The 26,149-nt window shown below is 43.2% G+C and overlaps 1 protein-coding gene across 7 annotated transcripts in view; it reads left to right on the top strand.

Annotated features, from left to right (window-relative positions):
- Positions 1–25,862, top strand: part of SLC17A5 (solute carrier family 17 member 5) — a 35,525-nt gene extending 9,663 nt beyond the window's left edge. For 3 of the 7 annotated variants that reach the window (XM_083730419.1, XM_083730416.1, XM_083730415.1), the window contains 10 exons: positions 6,643–6,839; positions 8,560–8,793; positions 10,376–10,463; positions 10,807–10,893; positions 12,478–12,596; positions 13,251–13,409; positions 16,986–17,118; positions 20,431–20,578; positions 22,287–22,377; positions 23,734–25,862. In XM_083730419.1, coding sequence (XP_083586545.1) covers positions 6,643–6,839; positions 8,560–8,793; positions 10,376–10,463; positions 10,807–10,893; positions 12,478–12,596; positions 13,251–13,409; positions 16,986–17,118; positions 20,431–20,578; positions 22,287–22,377; positions 23,734–23,871 — 1,394 coding nt within the window. In that variant the 3' untranslated portion in view covers positions 23,872–25,862. Of the gene's footprint in view, positions 1–3,839; positions 4,427–4,527; positions 5,985–6,357; positions 6,840–8,559; positions 8,794–10,375; positions 10,464–10,806; positions 10,894–12,477; positions 12,597–13,250; positions 13,410–16,985; positions 17,119–20,430; positions 20,579–22,286; positions 22,378–23,733 lie in introns of those variants that run through there. The other 4 variants (XM_083730418.1, XM_083730417.1, XM_083730420.1 and 1 more) reach the window with 3 other exon arrangements.
- Positions 25,863–26,149: the final 287 nt, after the last annotated feature.

Below are 26,149 nucleotides of genomic sequence, written 5' to 3'. Positions count from 1 at the left end.
ATGACCTTTTGAGTCCACTGTTTACAATTTGCCCCCTTATTCCTTTTTGTGTGTACCAAATAAGGATAATGCTTAATGCATCTGATGCGAACATAAGAAGCTGCATTATATCATTTTGCCCAGTATTGTATCCAAGGTTGTAGGTCTTCTCTTATCTGCTACTTGAGTTTTTAAGCTGGAGATGCCAGAGATTGAACTCAAGTCCTTCTGCAAGCATAGCTATTGACCCTCCCCTAAATGGGATCTAATCTACAAAATTTATGCTCCATTAAATCTTTTACGATGCTGTAATAATCTCTCTCGGTTAAGCACATAACTGCTGCCTGGGGCATGTATGTAAAGTACACTGCCTAGGAAGTAGTGCAGTTGAAGTCAGTGGGTCTTCATTCTTAAGAAACATGTTTTAAATACAAGCACTTGCATGTTATAGATTTCCCTTATAGAAGACACGTGCCTGCACACGTGAGAAACTTTTCTTTAGGTGTTGATGAACAGGATGGTCACACACAAGCATGTCATGATCCTACACATGTGTTTGGTTGTTGCTTCCTTATGCTTAAACCGTGCAGCAAAGCTCCACTGAATGGTGGTGAAAAAATATTTTTAATAAATAAATGGATTAAGCACCATCCACACATGTGCAATTGTTGCGTGTGATGTCTTTCAGCATTTTTTTTTTGTAAATAATGGTGTGGTCCCTGATTAGATAGGGTGCATGCTATCAATGCAGGAATTTTGTGCTGATTGACAGTAGAGCTTGCAAGACAAAAGGCAGTAAGTCTTGTTTTGTTTTACTAAGTTGTTGCTCTTATCAGAGCATCCTAGAGATCTCTAGAAATAGAATGGTTTGGCCAGAAAACAAAATGTCTTGGCATATCAGTTAAGTGTTCTGTAGGGACTAGTTTGGGACGCGGGTGGCGTGGTCAGGGGTCCCTTTACCTTATGGACTAGTTGCTATGGAGGATTGTTTACCTCTTATGCTGTATGACAAAACTGAGGGGAGTTTCAACTGTCAATTGTAATAAGGAATTAAAAGGATTTTTTTAAAAAAAAATCAAGGCTAACACAAGCACCTTGCATGAGCCTAAGATGCACTTTAAACTCCAGTGTGTATGTTTATATCACTATGTGCATCATTTCCAGGTTTAACCATAGTAAATAAGGAAAAGAGAAGGGTTTGACTATTTGCAGAGCACTTAATTTACTGCAAATTGGAAAGCCAAAATTCTGTAACCCCAAAATGCCAAAATATACAATTTACTGTGAGTAGGGGGGAAATGCAGCCATGTAAACCATGCAAATACTTGGTCTGATCTATCTTATTTAATTGATGCAAGTTATTCATTATCAGCAGAAGAAACTAAAATGCTACCATACTAGGTTGAATACTGTGACCCAATTACAAGACAGTGCAATAGCTGAGGTGACAAAATGGTGTCTCAATGAATATGAGCAAATATTTGGTAAGTGAAGAGGAAGAATGCTGCAAGTTGTTTTAGACTGAGCATAGTCCTATACATATCTCCTCAGAAGTAAGCCCCAGTGAACTCAATAGAACTTACATCTGAGTAGACGTGTATAAGATTGTGTTGTTACCCTGGGCACTAAAAGTCCATACTAAGCTCTCTTAATGAATTGGCGGGGGTGGGGGACTTTTTCAATGATGTAAGCAACCCCTGAAAAGCTAGGACTGGTTTCTGATCCAAAGAAAAGGGGGAGGTAAAGGCTTTACAAAAAAGTTGTATAAACATTTTAACAGGCACTTCCAAGGGGGAGTGAGGAAGAGAGACCATAAGCCATGCAGATGCAAAGTATTGGGCAAGTCCTTATCTACATGGTTGCATTTCACTAAAGGGCCAGTGTGTTATATCAGAGCAGGGGTCGGCAACTTAAGGGCCTTGGGCCACAAGCGGCCCACGGGAGTCGTTTAACCGGCCCCCAAGCCGCCCACTTGGCGAGTCCCCACACGCTGCGCTAAACCGGCACAGCATGGCATGGGGACTTGCTTTCGCTGCACTGAAAATAACATCTGCACAGTAGTAAAGCAGCAAAATAGTTTGCAAAAATAATTAAATAATAAAACATCAGATTGTAATAAATGTTCTGTCTTCTATAATCTCTTTTGCATTTTGCTTGAAAAATATAATTAGTGGAGCTCATTCCCACCCCCTCCAGTAGTGTATTTAGCAAACTGTGTCTGCTTGGTTCCTTCCTACCAGCCCATGGCAGGAACAAAGCACAAACCTTGGTTTAGTGTTGCATACAAACTGGGGACCTTGGTTTGTTTTGCTCAAACCACTAAGCCAGGAACAAACTACCAAAACATGCAAATACTGTCGTTGTGTCTCTCCTGCTGGCCCAACTGAGCTCATTACTTATCCAAACTCACCCAGTCCATTCTTTGAGGAGCCATGATTGGCCCTGGAACCAAGCCGAAAGCTCTGTCCCATAGATTAAACTTCCTCTTGATGTTTATTCATTTCTGACCAGCAGTATTTATCCTGAAAAATCACCTGGAACCTTAGCGCAAGTGCTGTTTGTATAGATCTATTTACAGTGATTTGAAGAGAAGGACATGTTCCTAATGATAAAACTTAGAAAACAGTACATGCAGGTACGTGAACTAGCATCTTGAGAGACAGTATACATCCAGTTACTAGATGCAAGAGAATGGCCATATCTAGGGCTGCTTTGCTTAATTTATTTATCTGTTTAAAATGTTTAATAAACTGAAAATTAATTGGGCAGCAAAATTTAAATATATATTCTTTTCCATACAAATGCATATAAAATCTTGTTAAAAGAGGTATTCTTCCTTTTCTCACACAAGAGGGCTGGATGCTTCTTACAAGTTGATGCCTACTAGGAAACACATGTGCATTCTTTTTTTTACAAAAAAGCCAAGCAAACAATGTTGCTTCAGAAATTCTGCAAAATTGAGTTGATTGATCATTTAACTAAAACTCGTATGATTTATTGAGCAGGTTGCAACGTAGTTCCTAACCTGGCTTCCTGCCTTATTTCTGCGCTTCCAGAGACATCTGGATGGAAACAGAATGCTGGACTTTGATCCAATCAAACAAGATAGCTCTTAATCCCTTTCAGTCAGCTGCCTTTGTCCATTTCTACTTGCCACTAGATGTTCACATTGGAAATCTTAAAATTGGTTTCCTTTTGCAATTGCGTGCACTTGTGGCATAAGTGTTATACAATTGTATAAAATATCCTTTAAAGAAACAACAACACCTAAACAGGACAGTCTGTTATTAGACAAGGAAACAGCACAGAAGAAAAAATGTAGCAAAGTGATAAGGAAGCTATCCATATAAATAAATAATTAAAAGCCATTATTGTAAGGATCTGTGATCCCACCATATGTAGCTCAGTCACAGTGGTGTTCGTTTATCCTTCCATAAAACATGGGTTTAAAAAGGCAATTAAAAGCAAGATTACAGTCCTGTCGTTTCTGGCAATGGCTGATCATGTTGAAATTTAAGGTTGTGTGTTGCTCCCTGCCCAGCACAGCATTGTCAGTTTTACTTCCCCATGTTTGATAGGAAGTTGTCAGAGATCATGTCGAAGACCCAAATACTTGTCACAGTGTACATCCAGGCCTGTTTCTTTTTTTTAATGGTGAGAGATTAAAGCAGCACACCTATTCCCACTCCCTCCAAAAACCAAGGTGGTTTTCTCAGCAGCAAGGGATTTCCTATTCTTCTCCCCTACTCTGCGTCTATATAGCCCTGTTTTCATTTGCTTGGGGGACAGGGAACAAGTAAAAGTTGGTTGAAAGTGTTGTTTCCTAAGTAGTAAACTTGCACTAACAGCTGAGAAAGGTAAATAAATGAATTTGATGCTAAACATTCAATTCAAAAATACTGTGTGTATAGTTAAGTAAGAAATCGAATGGCAATGGCTGAAATACAGAATTTGGCATTTAGTGTTTACATGGCAGTGGGGTTAGAGAGAGGCTATTGACTGAGAGCAGTGTGATGTGACGTGAATGGCAAAAGGCGGGTTGCTGAGGGAAGCAGAGCTGCAGAACAGGATATTCCACATCTACCAGGCAGAGGTTGATCTGGAAGAAAGCCAGAAGTGGTTTGTGAAAGCAACAATAGCTTAAGGTGGTCTTGCAGAAAGGCAGAAGACTAAGGATGTTATTAACACCAGTGAAGGCTCCTTTGCTGTTTAACGTTGGGTACTAGAACAGCAAGATAATAAACTTGCCATGCCACGTCTACTGTGCCTCATTTGCAGTAATAAATATTCAGGGCAACTTCCTCAAACAAAAAATGTTGCAGGAGCTTTCCGTTCAGATCATGGGAGCATTTTGATGATCCAGCACAACAGTAACTAGGAAATTAGAGGGAAATGTCTTCGAAAACAAGGTTGGTTGTGAAAGAAGTAGCTCCTGGGGATGTTAATGGTAAGAATTTAATATTGTGCCTTGTGGACCTGAAGATGTGTTGTGGCATGTTATATTTTTTTAAAAAGATGTTTGGGGGGGGGAGAGAATCACACAATCTTTTCCATAGTATAATAATCATGCAGCGAAGCAAATATGAGTAATATTTTTTGTATATTTAAAGTGAGATTTTGGTGAACATGTTGTGGTTTATTTGCATTTCATGACTGAAAAGTATATGCTAAGACATGTGGACATAATACTGGGGTGTGAGTTTTGTTTCCCCTTTAGGGTTGGATTTGGGGGAGTGGGCACTCTTGAGTAGCTGCGAGAATGCATACTTTGCTTTACATGTTTGTATGTATGTTGTATCCATGAGTGAGCATGTATTGAGCGCACTTCTCCTCTTGTCATTTGCTTGAGTGTCTTATCCCACTATTTTTATTCCTTTGTACTAGTGATATGGAAACTGTGGCCCTTTAGATGTTGTTGGCCATGTTGGCTGGGACTAATGGGAGTTGGAATCTAACAACAGCTGAGAATGGGGCACTGGTAGTCAGTCCTCCTCCATATATGGTTTGCTCACCACAATTTATCAAAAAATATGGCATAATTACTTATGACACGCCTTCAGGCCATACCTGCAAGCTTTTGGGGGTCGGTCATTTGAGATTCCTTAGCAGAGCTAAGAAACTATTGTGGGTAATGCACCACTAAGGCATACTCAGAGTAGAGCCATAACTTTAGTAATATATGGTCATTGATTTCAGTGGGTCTACTCTGAGTATGACTTAGAGGGATATCGTCTTCTGTTTCTCAGGCACATTTTGTCATACCAGAAGTGTCCAATAGCTTAGAGTTTCTTGGTAAAGGCTTGAAGTGCCTAATAAGGCTACATAAATAAATCAACCCTGTGATCTTATGAAAGATTACATCCCTTTAGCAAATGGTTAAAGTTCATGTTTATTCTAACTGAAATAATTGAACAATACATAAACATATACTCTCCTGCTTGTGAATTAATAGATAAGCAATGATTATTGTAAATCAGCCTTTACCAAATTTGTGCCCTCCAGTTTTGGGGGGTTGATGGGAGTTAAAGTCTAAAATTGGTGGAGACCCTCGTGACGTGCAGGCCAGCCTTGGTCCACAAGGCCATTTCCCTGTCAGTGGGTGACATCTCCTGATGGGTGGTGTTCAAATTTGCTGGGGGCTGCTTCATCAGCACATCCCCTGCAGAGAACACACTGGTGAAGCAGACCCCTGCATAGAGCAGATTGGCCCATCAACTGGTGAGCAGAGTGTTTGATCTTGCCTGGTGCTGCTTCACCAACACTTACCTGGGGGAAATGCGCTGACCAAGCTGCCGTCCACCCAGGCCAAAATGTTTTCCCATGCCTGGGCTACAGTTTCAGGAGAGCACATCCACACCATGGAGTCAATGGATCAGTCCTGCTTCTCAATGAACTCTTGAGAATTGTATTTCTGTGAGAGAGGATAGGAGTCTCGTAACAATTCCCAGCACCTTTAACAAATTAGAGTTCCCAGGATTCTTTGGGCCAAACCATAATTGTTAAAGGTAAAGGTAAAGGTACCCCTGCCCGTACGGGCCAGTCTTGACAGACTCTGGGGTTGTGCGCCCATCTCACTCAAGAGGCCGGGGGCCAGCGCTGTCCGGAGACACTTCCGGGTCACGTGGCCAGCGTGACAAAGCTGCATCTGGCGAGCCAGAGCCGCACACGGAAACGCCGTTTACCTTCCCGCTGGTAAGCGGTCCCTATTTATCTACTTGCACCCGGAGGTGCTTTCGAACTGCTAGGTTGGCAGGCGCTGGGACCGAGCAGCGGGAGCGCACCCCGCCACAGGGATTCGAACCACCGACCTTTCGATCAGCAAGTCCTAGGCGCTGAGGCTTTAACCCACAGCGCCACCTGCGTCCATAATTGTTACAGTGGCATAAAACAACATACTGTAAATGTATAGTGTGGATGTGACCTGACAACTCAACATTTTGTGGCTACTCAATATTCTCAGTCCACGCTGGATGGTTTTGGTGGTGTGTCCCCCAATTAGTCCATTGTCTGCATTTTGGCTTATGTGAGAATGAGTCTGGGGGCAAAGCCAAGACTTCTGGCCCTTCTGCCTTTGTTTCAGTTAAAGATAGTTGCTAGCCAGAGTTGTGGAGATTTTTTTTTTTTACATTAACATTTTTTAATGTGCATCACTTTTTCTTTTAGCGCCAATATGCTGCTCTGCTCGCCTCAGCTTAGCGGTCTGGGCCTTCTTGGGATTCTTTCTCTTATATGCACTTCGTGTCAATTTAAGTGTTGCCCTGGTGGACATGGTAGAATCAAATGCAAGCTTGACCAAAAATACTTCTTCAAATGTGTGCAAAGAACATTCTTCTACCCCAGTTGTTCCTCGTAACACTACGGTAAGTTTTACCAGATCTACTTTTGAGAATGTGAACTGTCTTAAAGGGTATGTGTATTAAATTATTATCTCTTCAAGAGCTGGTGGAATGCCAGTATTGATGGGGGTGAATAAAGGGTTGTATCCAACTAAGTTCTACTTAGAGTAAACCAAATGGACGGTGTCCACAATGAGCCCACTCTACTAATTTCAAAGAGTATGACGTAACAGTGGGCACAGCCTAAATACTCTTGCAGTGTAATCTGAGGCATTTACTCAGAAGTAAATCCAGGTGGTTTTTAATAGGTCTTACTCCCAGTTAGGTAGGTATAGGATTTCAGCCTTACCTTGGACTAAGCCTCATTTGGTAAGACCCATTGAAATCATACTCCTACGTTCTGAATAAACATGCAAAGGATTATGCAGAACTTTAAATCAGCACCCCCTTGTGAAATTATCCAAGGGATCTTTAAAAGCAGTTATGCTCAGAGGACTATATATTATCTCTCAGCATTCTTTTGCATAATTTGTGCCTTCAAATAGCCTTTGAAGTTCTTCCTATCACAGAGATTCTGCTCAGATGATGCCACTATTTTATCTGCATCAATCAATCTGAACTCTGACTCCTTACACAGGGTTGCTATACATCTGGAATTTCCTGGAAATTGCTGGGATTTGGCCACTGAAATCGGTGTGCGTCTCGGTGGAAATCGCTATAATGTCCAGGAAAATCCAGACATGTGGCAACCCTTGTCAGAAGTGTAGGTTTTGGTGAATTTTCTTGAAAATAGCTTAAAAACATCTTTGCCCCCCCCAAAGGCTCAACCTTTGTGTCCAGAATTTCACTTTTCAAAATACGGCTACCCTACCTTAGAGTAATTCTTGTAGGAGTGCGTTTGTTTAAGGCAAGTAACATTCAGTCCTCATCAAATCCCTTTATAGATTTTTGCTGCCTCCATTCTGCCTCCAGAATCACACATACACAGCAGAATCACTCCCTTCCTGTGTGATGTGATGGATGCTACTGTTCTGAAAATAAAAAGATAACACCCTGGAACCTAGGATAATGCCCTGACAACCCTAGAGAACTGCTGTCAGCCAGTATAGACAATAATGACCTAGATAGACGAATGGTTTGACTTGTCATAAGGCAGCTTCCAAAGTTGTACATAGAACAGGCCAACCTGGACTCTACCACAATAATGTAAATGAGGTAAATTTGGGTAGTGTTTTTTTTAAAAAAAACTTATTGTACAGCCTATAGTTGTTTAAAGTTTGTAAGTCTGTCAAGTGTGGTGGTTCATACATTAAATAAAGAAAAGAAGAGGAGAAGGCTTTGAAATCAGTTGATATGTGATTATTTTTTATGACACTGTGACTGGGCTTTGCTTGCTTTAGGAGCCTGGTTGACAGAATGAAAACAATTAGCAGGATATTAACCAGCTATGTATATTTTAATGTCATTGATCTGAAAAAAACCCAACAATGTGGTCACTCTTTGGATGTACATAGGGAGTTCTTTCCACGCGTCCCATGAAAAATGAGCACGTAGTTTCCCATGTCCATGACGGGCATGTGGAAAATATAGTTTGTAAGCCACTCTGCAGTTATCAATGTATGTCACTGATAGGTGTGCAGTGTTGCTGGATGGGGAGCATGCAGTCCTTTGTTGTATCTTCCTGTGATGCAAGTGGCGGGGTGGAAACCAGACCTTCATGTCTTTTTCTCTCCCTCCCTTTCAGGGGAAAAAGTATCCATGGGATGCAAATACTCAAGGCTGGATCCTTGGTTCCTTCTTCTATGGCTACATCATTACGCAGGTTCCTGGTGGATATCTTGCCCGCCAGTTTGGCGGAAAGAAGCTGTTGGGGTTTGGCATCCTGGGCACTGCCATTTTCACCTTGTTCACACCTTTGGCAGCAGATTTGGGAGTCGGGTACCTCATAGCTGTCAGAGCTTTGGAAGGCCTGGGTGAGGTAATCTCTCCTTCTCCGCCCCCTTCAATTGTTGTTGTTGTTAAGAGTTTCAAAACAATTACTTTGTAAGTACATTAACAATCCCCTGTAATGTTGATAAATTACATTAGGTCAGTCTTTTCCAGCTTGGCATCTTCCAGATGCTGCATGTCTCCAACTCCAGTCAATCCCAGCTCTAGCCAGGCAGTGCCCAGATGTGAATGGAGTCCAAAACACCTGGAAGTCACCAAGTTGGGATCAACCACTCCATAGGGATCTGGTTGGGCACTTTGCAAATAGGGTGCTGGACTAGATGGGACCTTCGTCTGATCTAGCTGGGCTCTGCTCGTGTTCTTAATAGCACTTTTCTTACTTGATTTTTCCATTGCTGCCGCTTCAGTTATAGTTCCACTGGCCTCTTGTGTGTTCTTATATTTTTTTCCAGCAGATAGACAGATGGGCATGAATCTGAGAATTGAGGGTTCCTTCCTCGTTCCTAGTTTTCCTTATACCCACCTTAAAATGAGCATGTCTTCTATGACTTCATTGTGAGGACGAGCATATTGTTAAGATCATAGAGCACCACGTTAATGAGAAATGGTATATTCAGGGCTACGTGAGGAGCTGATATGAAAGATATTCCGTTCCTCTGTGGCTGTGGAACTGATCAAATGGCATCTGCAGAGCTTGAATAGAGGGGAAGGAAGTAGGAAGTTGTGCCAGGATGGGTGGACCTGGCACTTAACTGAAATTTTGTTATGTAAAATGTCTGCTGCATGCTCCCTTAAAAATCTTTGTGTGGGCATTCCAAATTTTGCACCAAAAGCCTGAATCCTGCAACTGTATAAATTATGCAAGTTGAGCAGTTTTCCCTAATTTCTCTGACTATACATAATTTACTCTGCGATTTTTGTTGTTTTTATTTCTGTTTTTATTTCTTTGTGAGAGGCAAAGAACTTCATAGGACAGCTTCGTTAAAAAGGGAGGAAATGTGGAAAAGAATATTTTCAGGAAGCTGAATTCTCCACCCATTGCCACATTCTGTGCTCTTGAAGAATTGCAACATAAATCCAGTCCTTCCCTTAGCTCCCTGGGTTTAATATGATGCTTTAATATGCTTGTGACCTCTTTGAAACGTAATTGTTCATGAACATTTTTATTCAAAGTTCACATAGTTTTTATTAGATTTCTGGTTTAATTTAGGGGAGTCTGGTTCTTGTTTTTTAACCTGGTCTGTCTGCAGAATGAGGTCTCTTCCCTCCCATGCTGTCCGGCCTCCTATGCATGTTGGCATTTAATAATCCAAACTGAGGGGAAACCACCACTTCAAAATATTTGTGCTGCTGTTCCTATGCAGAAACCAAAAGTTCAGCATAATTGTTATGTCCACAAAGCAAATTCAGCTGAAGAATTGAAGCAGGCAAGGAATTAATTCTGCTTAATTGCCCAGGAGCTATGTGCGTTTTGTTCAGAAAATAGCTTCATACTAATGCAACTGGTACTTTCTCCAGGCTACGTTGGAGATGTTGTATTGAAGTGAATCTTGGCCAAATCATTTTACTCTTGAAAAATATGCTGTACTATAAACGAATGTGTTTTCCAGGGTGTCACCTTCCCTGCCATGCATGCCATGTGGTCCTGTTGGGCTCCTCCACTGGAACGCAGTAAACTTCTTAGTATTTCATATGCAGGTGAGATGCTTTATAAAATGCTCAAGTCTAGCCAATGAAGATGCAGCACTAATCTCTTTTAACTGTGGTATAATGGTTGGGAACAGGCCACAGGATTATGCATTCCATTTCTGCTCCCACCCCCATACTCCCGCAGCTACCCATTAAGCATGGTTCATTGCTGTGCATGCCTTGCCACTAAACCATCTTTATCCCTAACCTAGGTGTATTCAAAGCCTAGCATTTTCAATCCTTGAGAAGTCTATGTACTTGGACAGACAGGGTGGCTGGGACAACCCAGCCAGATGGGCGGGGTAAAAATAATAAGGTGATTATTATTTTAAAATAAAACTTTAATTTCTAGGTGCGCAGCTAGGAACTGTTGTGTCTCTTCCATTGTCTGGCTTGATCTGTTTTTATATGAATTGGATTTATGTGTTCTACATATTTGGTAAGTGTTTTCACTGTAAATGCCATTCAGTTGAGTAAAGATTGTATTTTTTTTTAATTATTCATTTTAAAATATACAAAACAAAGTAGCAATGAGCAAACTTTCTCAACCCCCCCCCATACAACTAATCACCAGTATTAAGGTGTGAATTAGGTTACTCTCTTTCTTCTCTCTTCTGCCTCCCCTCCATCTTTTTAATAATTATATATAACTTTTAAATATGGTTCAGGAGAATCCAGTGGTACTCCAATTGTCATAGGTACAATTAAGATACCCCAAATCCTAAGGATAATTTAAAAAAAAATACAGCTGGAAGATTGTTTTTCAGTCCTCCTGTGTCATTGTAAAGATTTTCATGTGTATTTCTAGAACACTTTGTGCCTGATCATTGTAAATAAATGCCTAAAATACTTCCCCAGCTATTTTGCCTGTCACACCCTGGGTAATGTCATAGTCTGATGACATTTTTCTGTTAAGCTTATATATGCATGTGTGTCAAGAAATGTGATCTACAGACTGCCCACTAAGAGAATTTCTGTCTATGGGAGAGTTCGTTCGTTTTCAGCAACCCAATTCTCTCGCTTAAATAGTCCCATTGTGCAAAACATCTCTGATTAATTTTGTTTCGTATCACACCCATGGTCACCTCATCTATGCCTTCTTTAGCTACAGGAAGCTGACAAATCTAGAAGTTTTTATGCATATGATGTATCCTTAGTGCAGGTGGCGCTGTGGGTTAAACCACAGAGCCTAGGACTTGCTGATCAGATGGTCAGCAGTTCGAATCCCTGCGACGGGGTGAGCTCCCGTTGCTCGGTCCCATCTCCTGCCAACCTAGCAGTTTGAAAGCACGTCAAAGTGCAAGTAGATAAATAGGTACCACTCCAGTGGGAAGGTAAACGGCGTTTCCCTGCACTACTCTGGTTCGCCAGAAGCGGCTTAGTCATGCTGGTCACATAACCTGGAAGCTGTAGGCCAGCTCCTTCGGACAGTAAAGTGAGATGAGCGCCGCAACCCCAGAGTTGGCTATGACTGGACGTAATGGTCAGGGGTCCCTTTACCTTTACCTAGCAGACAATGGCAATTGGTACACATAGCTTCACATTTAAGTGATCCTCTAGATATGCACACACACATTTGTTATGTTGGAACAATCTCTTTCATTTACCTTTGGAGGTGGGAGTGGCTGGTTATGCCTGTGGGATCCACAAGTAGCTCTGGCTTGAGGGACATTTCACGGTCATCTGCAGGTGATCTGCAATAGCAGCTGGTGAGGCACTGTGGGTGGGGCAGTCCTGTTCTCCCAGGTTTCCCAGCTCCAAACATCACTTTAATTTGCCGAGAGGAGAGAGGGGGGTAAAGGAGTGTCAGATTGGCTCTGCCGCCATGCCCACAGTGTGCTGAGCTGCCCACTGTCTTGCCCCCTGCCCCTCTCCCTCCTGGTAAGGGGCAGTAATGTGAGGTATTGGGAAGCCAAGCGAGAGTAACACAGCACCACCCTGGTGGATTGTAGCAGTGCTTGCAAATTTAAAGTCTCATGGCTGCCATTTCCTTGACCATAAGTGTTGTTGCTTTTACTTTAAGGTGCCCTAGGTGTGCTGTGGTTCATCTTCTGGATGTTGATAGTTAGCGACACACCAGAAACACACAAGAGAATTTCTCATGCAGAAAAGGAATACATTCTCTCCTCCCTTACAGATCAGGTGTGTACTTTTTGGTCAAGCCTTTCCTCATTTCTATTGACGTACTGGGGTAATATGCATCCACTATTGTATTTAAAGGACAAAGAGGTCCTTGAAAAATGCTTTTAAAGCTCAGTAACATTTTGTTGTTTTATAAGATTTATTATCCGTCCTTCGCCGTAAGGTCCCGAGGCGGGATACATCAATAAAACATGCAATTATAACTAGAACAGTTGCAACTGTAAACGCATAAAACAGATGGAACAGAACCGTATAAAAGAGGTGGTTCCAGCAGATGAAAAAGCCAGCTAAAAAGAACATTTGGGTGAGAAAGGGAACAAGAGTGCCCAGCAGCAGAATCCCTGAAAAGTCACCACTCAGACAAGTGTTTTGTCCTCCTAATGTTAAACAGAAGTTCACCCATGCTGTGCACCAACTGTGGTTAAGTGTGGGTGTACCTGCATGCGGAAGGTAAGGGACTCAAGGAGGAACATGAATCCCATAGCTTGTTCCTGATATCCTTAAGCATCGGGATTAAGGGATCTACCATTATGCTTAAGAGTGCAGACTGGCAGGAACAAGCTCTTAGAAAAAAAATCTTCTTTGAAGTTTTAAGAAGTGTGATTCAATTTTTTTTTAAAGAGCATCTATGTGAATTGAATTCCTTCTCTTTAGCTTTCTACTCAGAAATCCATCCCTTGGGGAGCCATACTGACGTCGCTTCCACTCTGGGCTATCGTCGTAGCACACTTTTCTTATAACTGGACTTTCTACACACTCCTTACCCTATTGCCTACTTACATGAAGGAAATTCTGAGGTTTGATGTACAGGAGGTAAGATACCCTGTGTTCTCCAGTTACAAAACTTACCCTGAAGTGACCTAGGCTAGATCATAAACTTGGCTTTCAGTAGGAATTACAAAGACAGTCAGAATCTAAGCACCCAGTGGGGTGAAGCTACAGAAATAGCCTCCTGATCGTGAGGTATGGGCTGCACAGGGTCATTCAATTACAGCACAACCCTACATAGGTCTACTCGCATGCAAGTAATAATAATAATAATTTATAATTATTATAATAATTATTATAATAATTTATTATTTATACCCCGGCCATCTGGCTAGGTTTCCCCAGCCACTCAGGTAAGTTCCAACAGAATATTAAAATACCGTATTTTTTGCCCTATAGGGCGCACCGGCCCATAGGGCGCACCTAGTTTTCGGGGGGGGGGGATCAAGGAAAAAAATATGACACACGCCCCCCACACAGCTCTGGGAGCAGCGTACAGGCTGCACGCAGCCTGTGCACTACTCCAAGACCACCTTCCTGCTTTTGCGGGAGGGGGCGGAATTCCCCCACCTCCTGCAAAAGCCCACAGGAGCCGTGCGCGACTCCTGTGGGCTTTTCGACCAGGAGGGAGAAGGGACTGAAACAGCCAGTCAGTCCCTTGTCCCTCCTCGGGGAAAAGCCCCCAAGAGCGGCGCGCTCTTTAAAGGGTGCACGGCATCCTGCAGGCTTTTCTACGAGGTGGGGGAATTCGCCCACCTCGTAGAAAGGCCAGTAGAAGACGCGCAAACTTTAAAGAGCACGCGGCTTCTGCGTGCTTTTGCGGGAGGTGGGGGAATTCCCCCATCTCCCGCAAAAGCCCACAGGAGGGAGAAAGGACTGACTCAGCCAGTCAGTCCCTTCTCCCTCCTTGGGGAAAAGCCCCCAAGAGCGATGCACTCTTTAAAGGCTGCGTGGCTCCTGCGGGCTTTTCGACCCAGCTTGTGGGGCTGGCGTTGGGGCTGGCACTGCTTTCCCCCACCGCCAGCCTCAAAGCCGGGTTGGAGAGTAGCGGGAAGGCGTCGCATACCTTCCCGCTGCCCCCCGATCCTCTGGGGCTGGCGATGGGGGGAAGCGCTGCTTTCCCCCACCGCCAGCCTCCAAACCAGGTCGGAAAGTAGTGGGAAGGCGTCGTGCACCTTCCCGCTGCCCCCCAATCCGCTGGGGGGAAGCACTGCTTTCCCCCACCGCCAGCCTCAAAGCCGGGACGGGGAGCAGCGCTAAGGCATCGCATGCCTTCCCACTGCCCCCCCCCAGCTTGTGGGGCTGGCGGTGGGGGGAAGCGCTGCTTTTCCCCACTACCAGCCTCAAAGAGCAGACTCTACTGGCTTCAGCGAAAGCAACGCGAAGCCTCCGGAGCACAGGCTTCGCGTTGCTATCACTGAAGCCAAGGAGCCTGCATTCGCCCCATAGGACGCACACACATTTCCCCTTCATTTTTGAAGGGGAAAAAGTGCGTCCTATAGGGCGAAAAATATGGTACAATAATCCCATGGAGTCTAATGTGACTTGCTTCTGAGTAGACATGCATAGGTTTTCTCTGTTAGCCTCTTGGCTGAGTGGGAATGCAATCCCAAATCGCTGGTTCATGGCTTATACCACACACTGGTATTCAGTATGTGGCCTTGAAGTCAGCTCTGTATGTGGAGTATCTGGCAGTGCTGAGAGATTTTAGGAACAAGAATATCAAATGGCATCTTTGTCACCTGTCACAGGAACACAAGGCCACGTGTTCGTGTTTTTCCTGGGAAATCCATTCTAGTGAGAGAAGGGGAGGCTTTGGGTATCCAACACTTCCCCACCCCCTGCAGTCCATAAATAATTTAACCAGCAATATTACTTCTGGAAGTGCAGCTCTTAAAACTCCAGCCACTTTTTAGTGAGCATAATGAAATTTGAACGTGCAACTTAAAAATCAATTTACTATGAGAGGAGAGAGAATTGTCCTTTTCTCTCTCTCTCTCTCTCTCTCTCTCTCTCTCTCTCTCTCTCTCCCTCTCCCTCTCCCTCTCCCTCTCCCTCTCCCTCTCCCTCTATCTCTCACATTACGGTGCCATCACAGTTCCCTGTTTTGCATTTTAAGGTTAATGGCTTAATTAAAAATGTGCTGCTCATTCAAGAGCATTTGCTAAAATTAGGTTGAAGCAGCTGTGAAGAGCAGCCTATCCAACTCCTTTACCTTGTGGTTCAGTTCTAAAGGTTGCTATGTAAATTCCTTCAGAGCAATTGCAATTTTTTGTTCTGCTGGCTGCACATTTAACAGGCTCTCTGAGAATGAACACCTGTGACAAACGAATGTGCACCAGAGGGTTCTTTTTCCCAGGAGGAAGGAATTGAAGCTGTTTCTCTGGCTCCTTGTTCCTTTTCCTCCTGGAACATTTTGCTGCTGTTCCTGGGAGAACCTTCGGATAAGTCGCCCAGTCTGCTGGGTGCAGCATCAAGCTGGGTTCCTTAACCTTGAGCAGAGTTGCTGACTGGGAAGGCTTCCCTCCAAGTCAGAGTCTGAATCCCCTTTGGTGGGTCTGCTGATTTATAAACATGCCCCGTGAGTGAGTGAGTGAGTGAGTGAGTGAGTGACACAGATGCTATGCAGAACATCAGTTCTTCTGATTGCCATAGGCTTTCCTACAGTGGATCTTCAACAGTAATCACACCCTTTGGGTAAAATTTTCCAGAAATTTCAGCTACAAAGTTGGCTGTTGACCGCCTAAAGCACGCTAGCTTTTGTCTGCAAGGTGCATAATTAAATGGAGAAATCCCTGTAGTGTGAACCAGCCCTTTCAGCATCTCCTTTTAAATCAGATTGATCTGATACCAGTGCTTTGCAGTTTACCTCAGTGGAAATAGAATTGGTCTTGATATATATAACAAAGAGAGCCAACTTGGTTCCCCTCCAAATATTGGATGACAGCTCCCATCATCCTGGATCATTGGCCACACTAGCTGGGGCTGATGGGAGTTGGAGTCTGCAAACATCTGGAGGCATAACATTGGCTCTGTCCTTTTGCTTACTTGAAGGGTTTCTCAGACTCTTTTCGCCACAATGAGCCACCTTGCCTGAACATGGCTGTTGCAGTTCCCGCCGACTGTAAAAAGAATCTAAGCCCAGATGACTGACAAGCAGTTCTAGCTGCCACTCCAGCCTCAAACCAGGCAGATGTCTTCTCCTTTAACTTGGCTGTTAACCTCTGGTGTTTCTCTGAAAATAGGTGGAAAGCTGCTATTGTTAAACCAGATACTCGTGTCTCATAACTCAGGATGTGTTTCCACTGTAGCTTGCAAGAATTTATCACTTTGCCATATCCTTAGAAAGGAAGTCAGTTTCCTTTATCATAAAATGTGTGACTTGTCAATTATGTTCACTGGTTATCTTACAGTACAGTATCCATTAAACACTACAACAAAACAGCTGTTTCAGACAGTACAAAACAGCCTTTAAATAGCTGTCCCCAACCCCATTTGTACTGCTGAAGACATTTATTTTTATTATTCTTTACTTAGATATTCATCTTGAAAATGAATAAATATATGCACAAAAAGGGTGTCCCCATCCCATCCTAAATCTGGTTTTCTTTTTCCGTACAGAATGGATTTTTATCTGCACTGCCTTATTTTGGCTGCTGGATTTGTATCATTCTATCTGGTCAATTCGCTGATTATTTGCGGGAAAAGCAAAACATGCCCACCGTATGTGTTCGCAAAACATTTACTCTTATAGGTAAGGAACGAATGTGCTTGTTTTCAATTTGGCTTGTAGTTTAAATGGGGTTTTGTCGAGCTTGTACAATGTTTTTACCAGCTTCAATAAGCCCCCTCCCTCAGTTTTAAATTCTTTCTTGTTGTAAAGAAAGCTGCAATTCTTCTGCCGGATTCTTTCTGGCAGGTGCATTTTAGATACGCTTATATTCCCAGTAGTAACAAGAGCATTCCTGCGCAACTTGTGTTCCATAATACCAAATGCAGCTCCTCAACTCAGCCTTGTATGGTGGCCCACCAAGGACTTTATAAACACTTCACTTTTGCTGCTTTTGCTCTCAATATATGGTAAGCATCCCTGGCTGGGTATGCATAGTGGCTATGAAAGGGTCAGGCACTTCCTAGCTGGTGCTCCCAGGGTTTTGTGGCAAGGAAAGCCAAAGAATAACTTTGATGAGATGCTCTTCGTGTGCCCTTGGGCTTTTGGAGAAAACAGGTGCCTGGACACACTTGGGCAATGCTTCTAACAGCTGAGAGATGAAACCAGCATTGGACCAGATATTAATAGCTTTGGACAGGGCCCTTGTTCCTTATCCCTTACTGGTTGGTTGTAGGTTCATAGGAAGGAGCCTTAACTGAGCATAATGGAGAGTTAACTGTTATACCTCTGTTCCCGCTATAGGTGGCCCTGTGTCCAAATGAGGCAGTGAGTCATGCTGCTTTTCTTGTTTGCAGTGAAGCTGCTAAGCTTCCATTCTGGCTTGGTCTCTTCTCTGAAATAAACCAACACTGAGTCAGCCCCTTGTTACATCATCTAGCTCAGTATTGTCTACACTGATTGGCAGTGTCTTACCATGTGCTTCTCAGCACCGCCCCCCCACACACACACCCCGGAGATGGCAGGGATCTGAACTTGGGAGAATTGCTTTTGAAGTAGGCGTTCCACTACTGAGCTGTGCCATCTCAATCCATCCTCCATGTTCTTGCTAGCCCTTTCCATGTGCCAATGACTTCTGAATAAGCTCTCGAAGCAACCTGAAATGGCAATTATATAAACTGAAGCTAAGATAATGTCACAAAAAATGGTGATTTAAAATGCAGATATTTTAATCAACTGTTCTTCTGCTCTGTTCTTTCCCCATCCTGTCCTGTGCAAAAATGCCCTTCACTATTTCATCGTAATATAAAACGATAAGTCTTGATCAGAACGGGATGTGTTTGATATTTCCCATATTCTAGTGACTTTTTTTATTACCCAGTTGGGTTATTAAATAAGCAACTACAACAGGTTTGTTGGTTTTAATGAACATCTCAAGTAGCAATAGCTTTGATTTTGTCATGGATAAAATAGCTCAGGCAAAAGCATGCATCTCCAGATTGAATACAGTCATGTCTCAGATTAAAGTCGCTTCGGGTTAAATCTTTTCAGGTTGCGTCCTGCAGTGACCCAGAAGTAACGAAACAGGTTACTTCCGGGTTTCGCCGCTCATGCATGTTCAGACGCTCAGAATGGCGTCACTTGCATGCGCAGATGCAGCAAATCGCGACCCGCGCAGACGCGGGTTGCGTTCTGCTCATGATGTGAACGGGGCTCTGGAACGGATCCCGTTCGCATCCAGAGGTACCAATGTAGTGTTATAGTTTGTTCACTAGGTGGCAGCACAATGGGCCTTTCCTCTCTTTATTTTCAGTTTTTTATCAGAAAGTAATGATGGTCAGTCCATAAGACAGCAGCACAAAAGACACAGAGATTAAAACATTTCTTAGCTAGCTTGAAACTAGATTCTGCTTTAAAAGTTCCATGCAAAAGTAGTTGCTTATTTCTCACTTAGGCTGCTTACTTTCCACCCATCTTGTAGCATTACAGTAGGCCAGACAAAATAATTTCATAATGTTACTCTGGGACATTTTGCAGTAATGTGGATATCGGGACAGATTCTAGGCTCTGAGTGCCACTGCGATAATCTCTTTCCTGGGGATTGAATGCATTCATTCAGCATGTACAATATGCTTGAGAGCAATGTTGCATATCTTGAACCGATCCTGTATTAATCCCTATGAATGCATGAAGCTGCCTTGTATGTTAGTCCATCAAGCCCAGCTTTGTCTGCTGCAGAAGAGTTATCCTAGTTCTGCTTCCAGAATTCCTTCTAACTGGAGATGTCAGGCTCTAAACATTCACATGCAGAGCATTTGCTCTTGTCACTGATCAATTGCACTTCTTGTGTCAGTAGGAACTCCTACACCCTTAACAAGTGTCTTCTTCCACCATTGTGTGCCTTCAAAGTTGCACTCCCCCAGGCCCACTACCTCTTTTTTCATCTATCCCTTACGGCTTCTGAGTTTCCAGGTGCTCCTGCATCTCTAAACTGTTTGCTTCCCTGTGCCTTGGTGCAACAGGCTCTTTAGACGTGGTTAGGATACAGCATGGGACGTGGGTGGAGCTGTGGGTTAAACCGCAGAGCCTAGCACTTGCCGATCAGGTCGAATCCCCCCAACGTGGTGAGCTTCCGTTGCTCTGTCCCTGCTCCTGCCAACCTAGCAGTTCAAAAGCATGTCAAAGTGCAAGTAGATAAATAGGTACCGATCTGGCGGGAAGGTAAACAGCATTTCTGTGCGCTGCTCTGGTTCTCCAGAAGCAGCTTAAGGCATAAGTTTAAGGCATCGCCAGAAGCAGCTTAGTCCTGCTGGCCACATGACCCGGAAGCTGTACGCCGGCTCCCTCGACCAATAAAGCGAGATGAGCGCCGCAACCCCAGAGTCGGCCACGACTAGACCTAATGGTCAGGGGCCCCTTTACCTTTACCTAGGATACAGCATGGGTAGACAAACTAAGGCCCGGGGGCCGGATCCGGCCCAATCGCCTTCTAAATCCAGCCCGCAGATGGTCCGGGCATCAGCGTGTTTCTACATGAGTAGATTGTGCCCTTTTATTTAAAATGGGTTATTTGTGGGGCATAGGAATTCATTCATTTCCCCCAAAAAATATAGTCCGGCCCCCACAAGGTCTGAGGGACAGTGGACCGGCCCCCTGCTGAAAAAGTTTGCTGACCCCTGGGATACAGGGCAAATTCCTGCTCCATCTTGTGAATTCCAAGGAGCATGTGCTCACCTTCTCATTCCCTTGCAATCATATTATGGCAGGGACCCCACCCACTGGTTGCTTTAGGTAGTCTTGCCCAGGGATCAGCAAAGGACTGTTGTTTTGTTTATAGATCAAGAACTGAGAACCACCAGTATTTTTTTAAAATGAAAAGTCACTGCAATATTGCACAAAGAATAAACAAAATTTGAGTTCCCATGAAGATAAGGTTTCTGATTTGTTTTTATTAAGGAATGGTTGGACCTGCGGTTTTCCTTGTAGCAGCTGGATTCATAGGCTGCGATTATGAAATGGCTGTTGCATTTGTAACCATATCCACAACACTAGGGGGGTTTTCTACATCTGGATACAGCATCAACCACCTCGATATTGCACCATCGTAAGTATTTATGATTGAGTGTGCGTTTTTGCAAACAAGATTCCCTGAAACAGTGAATTAAATAACTACAGTACTTGTCTGTGTTTTTCTTCAGTCACTGATTTGGGTTAATTCAACTCCTTTGTGTGGCAGCCTTAAGTTGAAATCCTACCAATGCACGCTTAACTCTGGGAGTAAATCCTATAGAATCCTAATCTGCCAGGCTTCTAAAATGTCCAGGCAGCCTCCAGGTATACAGCAGGCACCCTTCTTCAGAAGATTGCCTGTCTCTTGTGGAGGGCAATTGGAACAGCAATGGGGGGATGGAAAGGGAGAGCAGAACTAAAATGCTCACCTCCCTGTACCCAACTCCCACTTGTGTGTTTAATTAAAATGACTAGAGAATGCCTGAAGAAGGCTTCAGTGGGGCTGACCTCTGCGTAGAAATGCAAAGGGTTGCAGCGTGTAATCTGCTGTTGATATTTTCTGCCTGCTTCCCCTCATCCACCCACCAGCATTTCTGTAGCACATGATATTTGCTTGTTGAAGGTATAATTAGAGGTACTTGCATAGGTTGCAAGTACCTCTAATTATGGGGTAGAGCTCCTGTGGGACACAGATGTACTATAGACATTATTTTCAAAGTGCATATCAATGCCATTGCAATGCTTACATATTTTTTTTTTTGGGGGGGAGGAGATATACCACTAAGGAATTTATGGATCTTTATACGATACTCATCTATCCTGTGAGGCTTTTCCTCTTTGGCATTCATCTTCATAAAGTCATTAATGTTTAAGCAGTTCCAAGTTATCAAAGGTCATATAAATGCCAGCTTCTTTATTCAACGAGTATGTAATTAATATATGTGCAATGGTTCTTTGGGGTTTCAGTTGGGGGTCGTCCCCAAAGCTACCTGGGGATGTCCTGAACTGAACTTGGAACTTGCAAAATGTGTGTTCCGCCAGTGAGCTTTGGCCTTGCCTCATGCATCCTTTCTCAGAGTATCATTTTGCCTTTCCCTCACATTACCAGACAGGGAAGCCCACGAGGCACATTTTGTATGGCATTTCTAACATGCCAGTTAGAATGAGCTCCTGTTTTCTGCCTTCCAGTTTTTTGAACTTTACACCTTTTCTAGCCTGGTTGGTGGTTTGTTAAGAATTGTGTTGTTTTACAGATTTATTTTTTTTAATGCTTCTAGTTTGTGAATTGCTTTTTGAAATTTAAGATGCAAAAGCCAAAATAGATACAGTATGTGTTTAAATAAAATTAGAGGAAAGCAAGTCGCAAAGTTACAGTTCCTCTCAGATTGCACTGCCCTTATGCAAAGTGTATCCACTCAAGGGCTTAGAGAGCGGCCCCTTGCCTGCCCACTGTGAATCCCTGTGCTAAAGCCAAGTATGAGGGTGACTTAGCACTTGGGTTTTATTTCCCTCATAAATACTTCATTGAGAAGTTTGTGCATGTCTCCTAATCCACTCTGGACAAGTGGATGAATCATGTGTGAAATTCCTTCTGGGGTGTCTTGTTTCAGTATGTTAGGAGTGCCAAAACATTTGAGCTTGTGCTGAGAATATCTCCCCACCCCATACATGTCTAGTTTTATATAATATATGTGTGTGTTGCAAGGGAATGAAAATCCTACCATTGTTCCTGAGTACCAGAAAGAAGTTCAAGGCACTAGGGCATCAGGAACCAGCTGATTTTTTTCTTCTTATTTTCTTAGATATGCTGGCATCCTCCTTGGAATTACAAATTCATTTGGCACTATCCCAGGAATGGTGGGACCACTTGTTGCTAAAAGCCTAACTCATAGTGTAAGTCATTCTTGGTCTCCCCCCCCCCCCCATTTGCTTCTTTTAAAGGTTAAAGATTTGATTGTCTCATGTGTCATTATTGGCGATGGGTTTTTTCTTGTTATTTTTAAACAAGACCAAAGAAGGTTGTTTTATACTTTCTCTCTCATACCATGTTTATTGATATAAAACTGCAGCCATATGTCATGCGGCAGAGAAAATTAATCTCTTTTCTGAGACTCTCTGTACTAATATCAATTTTTATTTTAATAACCCATATGTTCTCGTCCGTTGCTTTGTGAGCTGTGCCATAGTAACCCTCCCATTCAGCAAAACAAGTTCTTTAAGCCTCTTCAAGCATATATAAAACAAAATGAGGACAACCTGGAAAGAAGGAAAGGGCAGGGAGCAAAGCTTCACGGTTCCACTGTGTGAATTTAACAGGGACCCCTGAAGAAAAACATCCTAGCACAGAACAGCTGCCTTTTTAGCCCCATCAGTTTTATTAAGTGATAGGCACCCTTGAGTCTGACAAACTGGTGTCGGATTGACACTGATTCCTCAGGATTTAAAAATTGGGGTGTGTGTCAGAGTGCAGCTCAAATCTCCTCTGGCAATGGACCTCCTATAAGTTGAGGTTCTCAAGTTTTCATGTATTTGCAAGACAGGTTGTTATACTGAAATGTTATTTAATAGCAAGAGTTGCAAACTTTGAGCAACTTCTCAAAGTTCTTTATACATTTTATTCCACTGCTGGTGGAAACTTCAGTTTAGAACTCTCACTAAACTCTTGAGTGTAGTTTATACAGATTAAGAGTTACACCCCTAATTGAATCCCGTTTAGCATAAGTCATACTGAGCTGAACAAAATATGCCATGTTTTGACTAAATAATTGTATTGGCTACATAGATCCAGTCTCTAAACAGTGCTCAGGTGGACCAGGAAAGAGCAGAGAGTTCAAGTGTTCTCTTTATTTCAAGCCTTAACGGAAGTCTTCTGGTTTCCTCAACCCATACTTGGCCATGACATCTATACCAATAAACTGTGGCTTGAGCAGTCCCTGCAAACCCAGTCCTCCAAACCAGGGATGGGGAACCTGAAGTTCTCCATATGTTGTTGGGCTACAGCTTCTATTACCACTGACTTTTGGCCATGCTAGCTGAGGTCCAGCAATATCTGCAAGTCCATGGGTTTCACAACCGTAGGCAAACAATGGGTTTAAAGGATCAGGAATGCAACATCTGAACGCAGCGATCTTTTTAATACAAATTATCTGCTCCACACATTCTCCTTTTCTTGCCATTCTGTTTATTCCTGATCATGGTTCTGTTACAGTAATGCACTGATTTATCTCCTTATTTCTGCCCCTTTGCCAGAATACTGTGGGAGAATGGCAGACTGTCTTCTATATCGCCGCTGCCATTAACTTATTTGGAGCCATCTTCTTTGCATTATTCAGCAGCGGAGAAGTTCAAGACTGGGCACTCAATGGCTACCACTTGCATAGGAACTGAAGGAACCCTGGGGTTAATCACGGCCACACATTGCAATCATGTGACCTGGAACGCCTTTCACATGACATCTGCAAAGCCTATTGTGACCCTTTCTTGTTGCAGCTGGAAAATATTTCACATTTCAATATGCTCATTCTGTAAGAAGAATGTGGGATCCAGTCTTACACAATTGATTGGTGTCAGATACCTGTGACACATTCTAATCAATGTATCAACTTTTTAAAAATGTGCCTGAATTAAATATTAGTTGGAGGGGGTGTAACACAGAAAAATATGAGATTTTGATGGTTAAGGTAATTTTAGGTAAGGGTTGCTAGAATTATTGCTGGTTTTAGCTGTGTTTATTTATCTTGTATGATTAATCCAAAAAGTAATGGAAATTAAAAACAGGGAATTAATCCTTGTGCCCTCTTAAAGTATGTATTTGTGAGCATGTGGCCACTGTGACAGGAATGGAGAACCTCTAGCTTTCCAGATGTAGCTGGACTACAACTCCCATCTTCCTCCACCATTGGCCAGGGCTGATGGGAGCTGGAGTCCAACAACATTTGGAGGGCCTACCTCTCTGCTCAGGCCTTGCTTTTGAACTCCCCACAGTCATCAGGATCCTGGGCCTAGATAGGAAGTAAGCCGAATCCAGCAGGCTCTTCCTATGTTCCCTGTGCTGTGTGGTTTCACCAGACCTGTGAAGCACAAACACTGCTACATCATGGAGGAAAATAAGCCCAAAGTCTTTTACTAGATGGAGAAATTCAGCAATGATGTCGATTTGAAGGAACGGTTTCTCTTTCCCCTCCTTTTTTCCTCTCACTGTCCTAATACTCATTTTGAGCAACAAACCACAATTATCCAGGCAGAATAAAACCAAGTGGCAACAGGATCATACTAAAGGTTGGTTGCAAAATATGTACCAACGCAATCCCGTGCATATATACTTGGAAGTCCCCCTGGGGCTTCAGTGGGACTTATTCCCAGGTAAGTGAGTACAAGATTGCAGCCGAATTGACTATTAGGTTTCTGAATGAATAAACCTGAAGGTTAAACTAAGAGTGTGTCTGCATAGGCTCTCTTCAGGGATTGGGTGTGCCCATGTAACTGATTCAGAATCCTACAGCCCTCGGCCAGTCGTTGACGTCTGTCAGTTCACATTGCAGATAAGGCCTGTGTCAGCTTATTTTGTCACAATGAGATCCAGGATACTAGTAAGGGGTTGGCCCACGTTGCATTGCACCTTCTTTTTCAGAAGATATCTCCCTAACTTCATATTTGAAGCTAGCATACCAAACTGGAAATGGAGGGAATATCCATGCACAGAACCACCTAAGAGATACAAGGAAGAAGAAGAAGAAAAAACTTTTTAGAATAGGTTTTGGGATTCTTCCCGTACCCGTGCTGATATTTTTTATTTTAAAAAAACCCCAAAATTATTGAAGAGCAGCATTGGGGTTTCTCCACTACTGCTGTGGTTTGGAAAGCCACACGACACCCTGGTCAGAGGACAGCCTCCAGAAGTAGAGCTGAGGTTTCATGTCTACACACTAAGCATAAGTGCCATTGAGTCCACTCTGGGACATAATTCTGAAGAGCTCTGCCTTGTGCGATGGAAATGTGAACTTCCGTAGCACTGAATGTGCAGTTGTGCATGGGAATGACATGGTGGGCTAGGCAGCTGAGGCTTTGGCCTCAATATAGAGTACTAGGACACAACAGGCTAAATGGTCCTCTTTTGGATCATTCCAGGTGTAAAGCAAGCCAAAGGGGGGGGGGGGACACACTTTGGTGTTCCTTCCACCAACCCAAAGGGAAACCTGATACACCTCCCACACGCTGCTCCAGTGGAGCCCAGCTGACTTCATTTCTGAGAAATGACAGGTTACTTTTGTTAGCCAGCTTTACATACATTTTAATTTGCATTGAAATGTGATAATGACGTCTTGTCAGCTGTGTTGTATTTTGCAACTTTCAGTGTAATAAACAGTGCGGGCATTTTGGTTGGTGTGTTTTGTGTGCTACCATGCAACTACAGATCCTAAGATGAAGGCTGCCATTAGTAATAACAGTAGGTTTTGCTTTTTTGGAAGGGACACCTATGTTGTAGCACACACGTAACTGGTGACTCTTCGTGTCTATAATCATTATATGCTCAGCCTCATTCAGCTTCTGTATTCAAGATGGCCGATGGTGATTCTTTGGGTGCTGGAATGGATATCTAAAGTGAATGTGTGGCTGACACAACAGACTGGGCATTGCACGCCACAATTGGCTTTATTGAGCATCT

This window comes from Podarcis gaigeae (assembly GCF_964106915.1).
Source record: "Podarcis gaigeae genome assembly, chromosome: 3".
Lineage (NCBI taxonomy): Eukaryota > Metazoa > Chordata > Lepidosauria > Squamata > Lacertidae > Podarcis > Podarcis gaigeae.
Note: the sequence above shows the minus strand (reverse complement) of the source record. Positions and strands in the feature narration are given on the sequence as shown.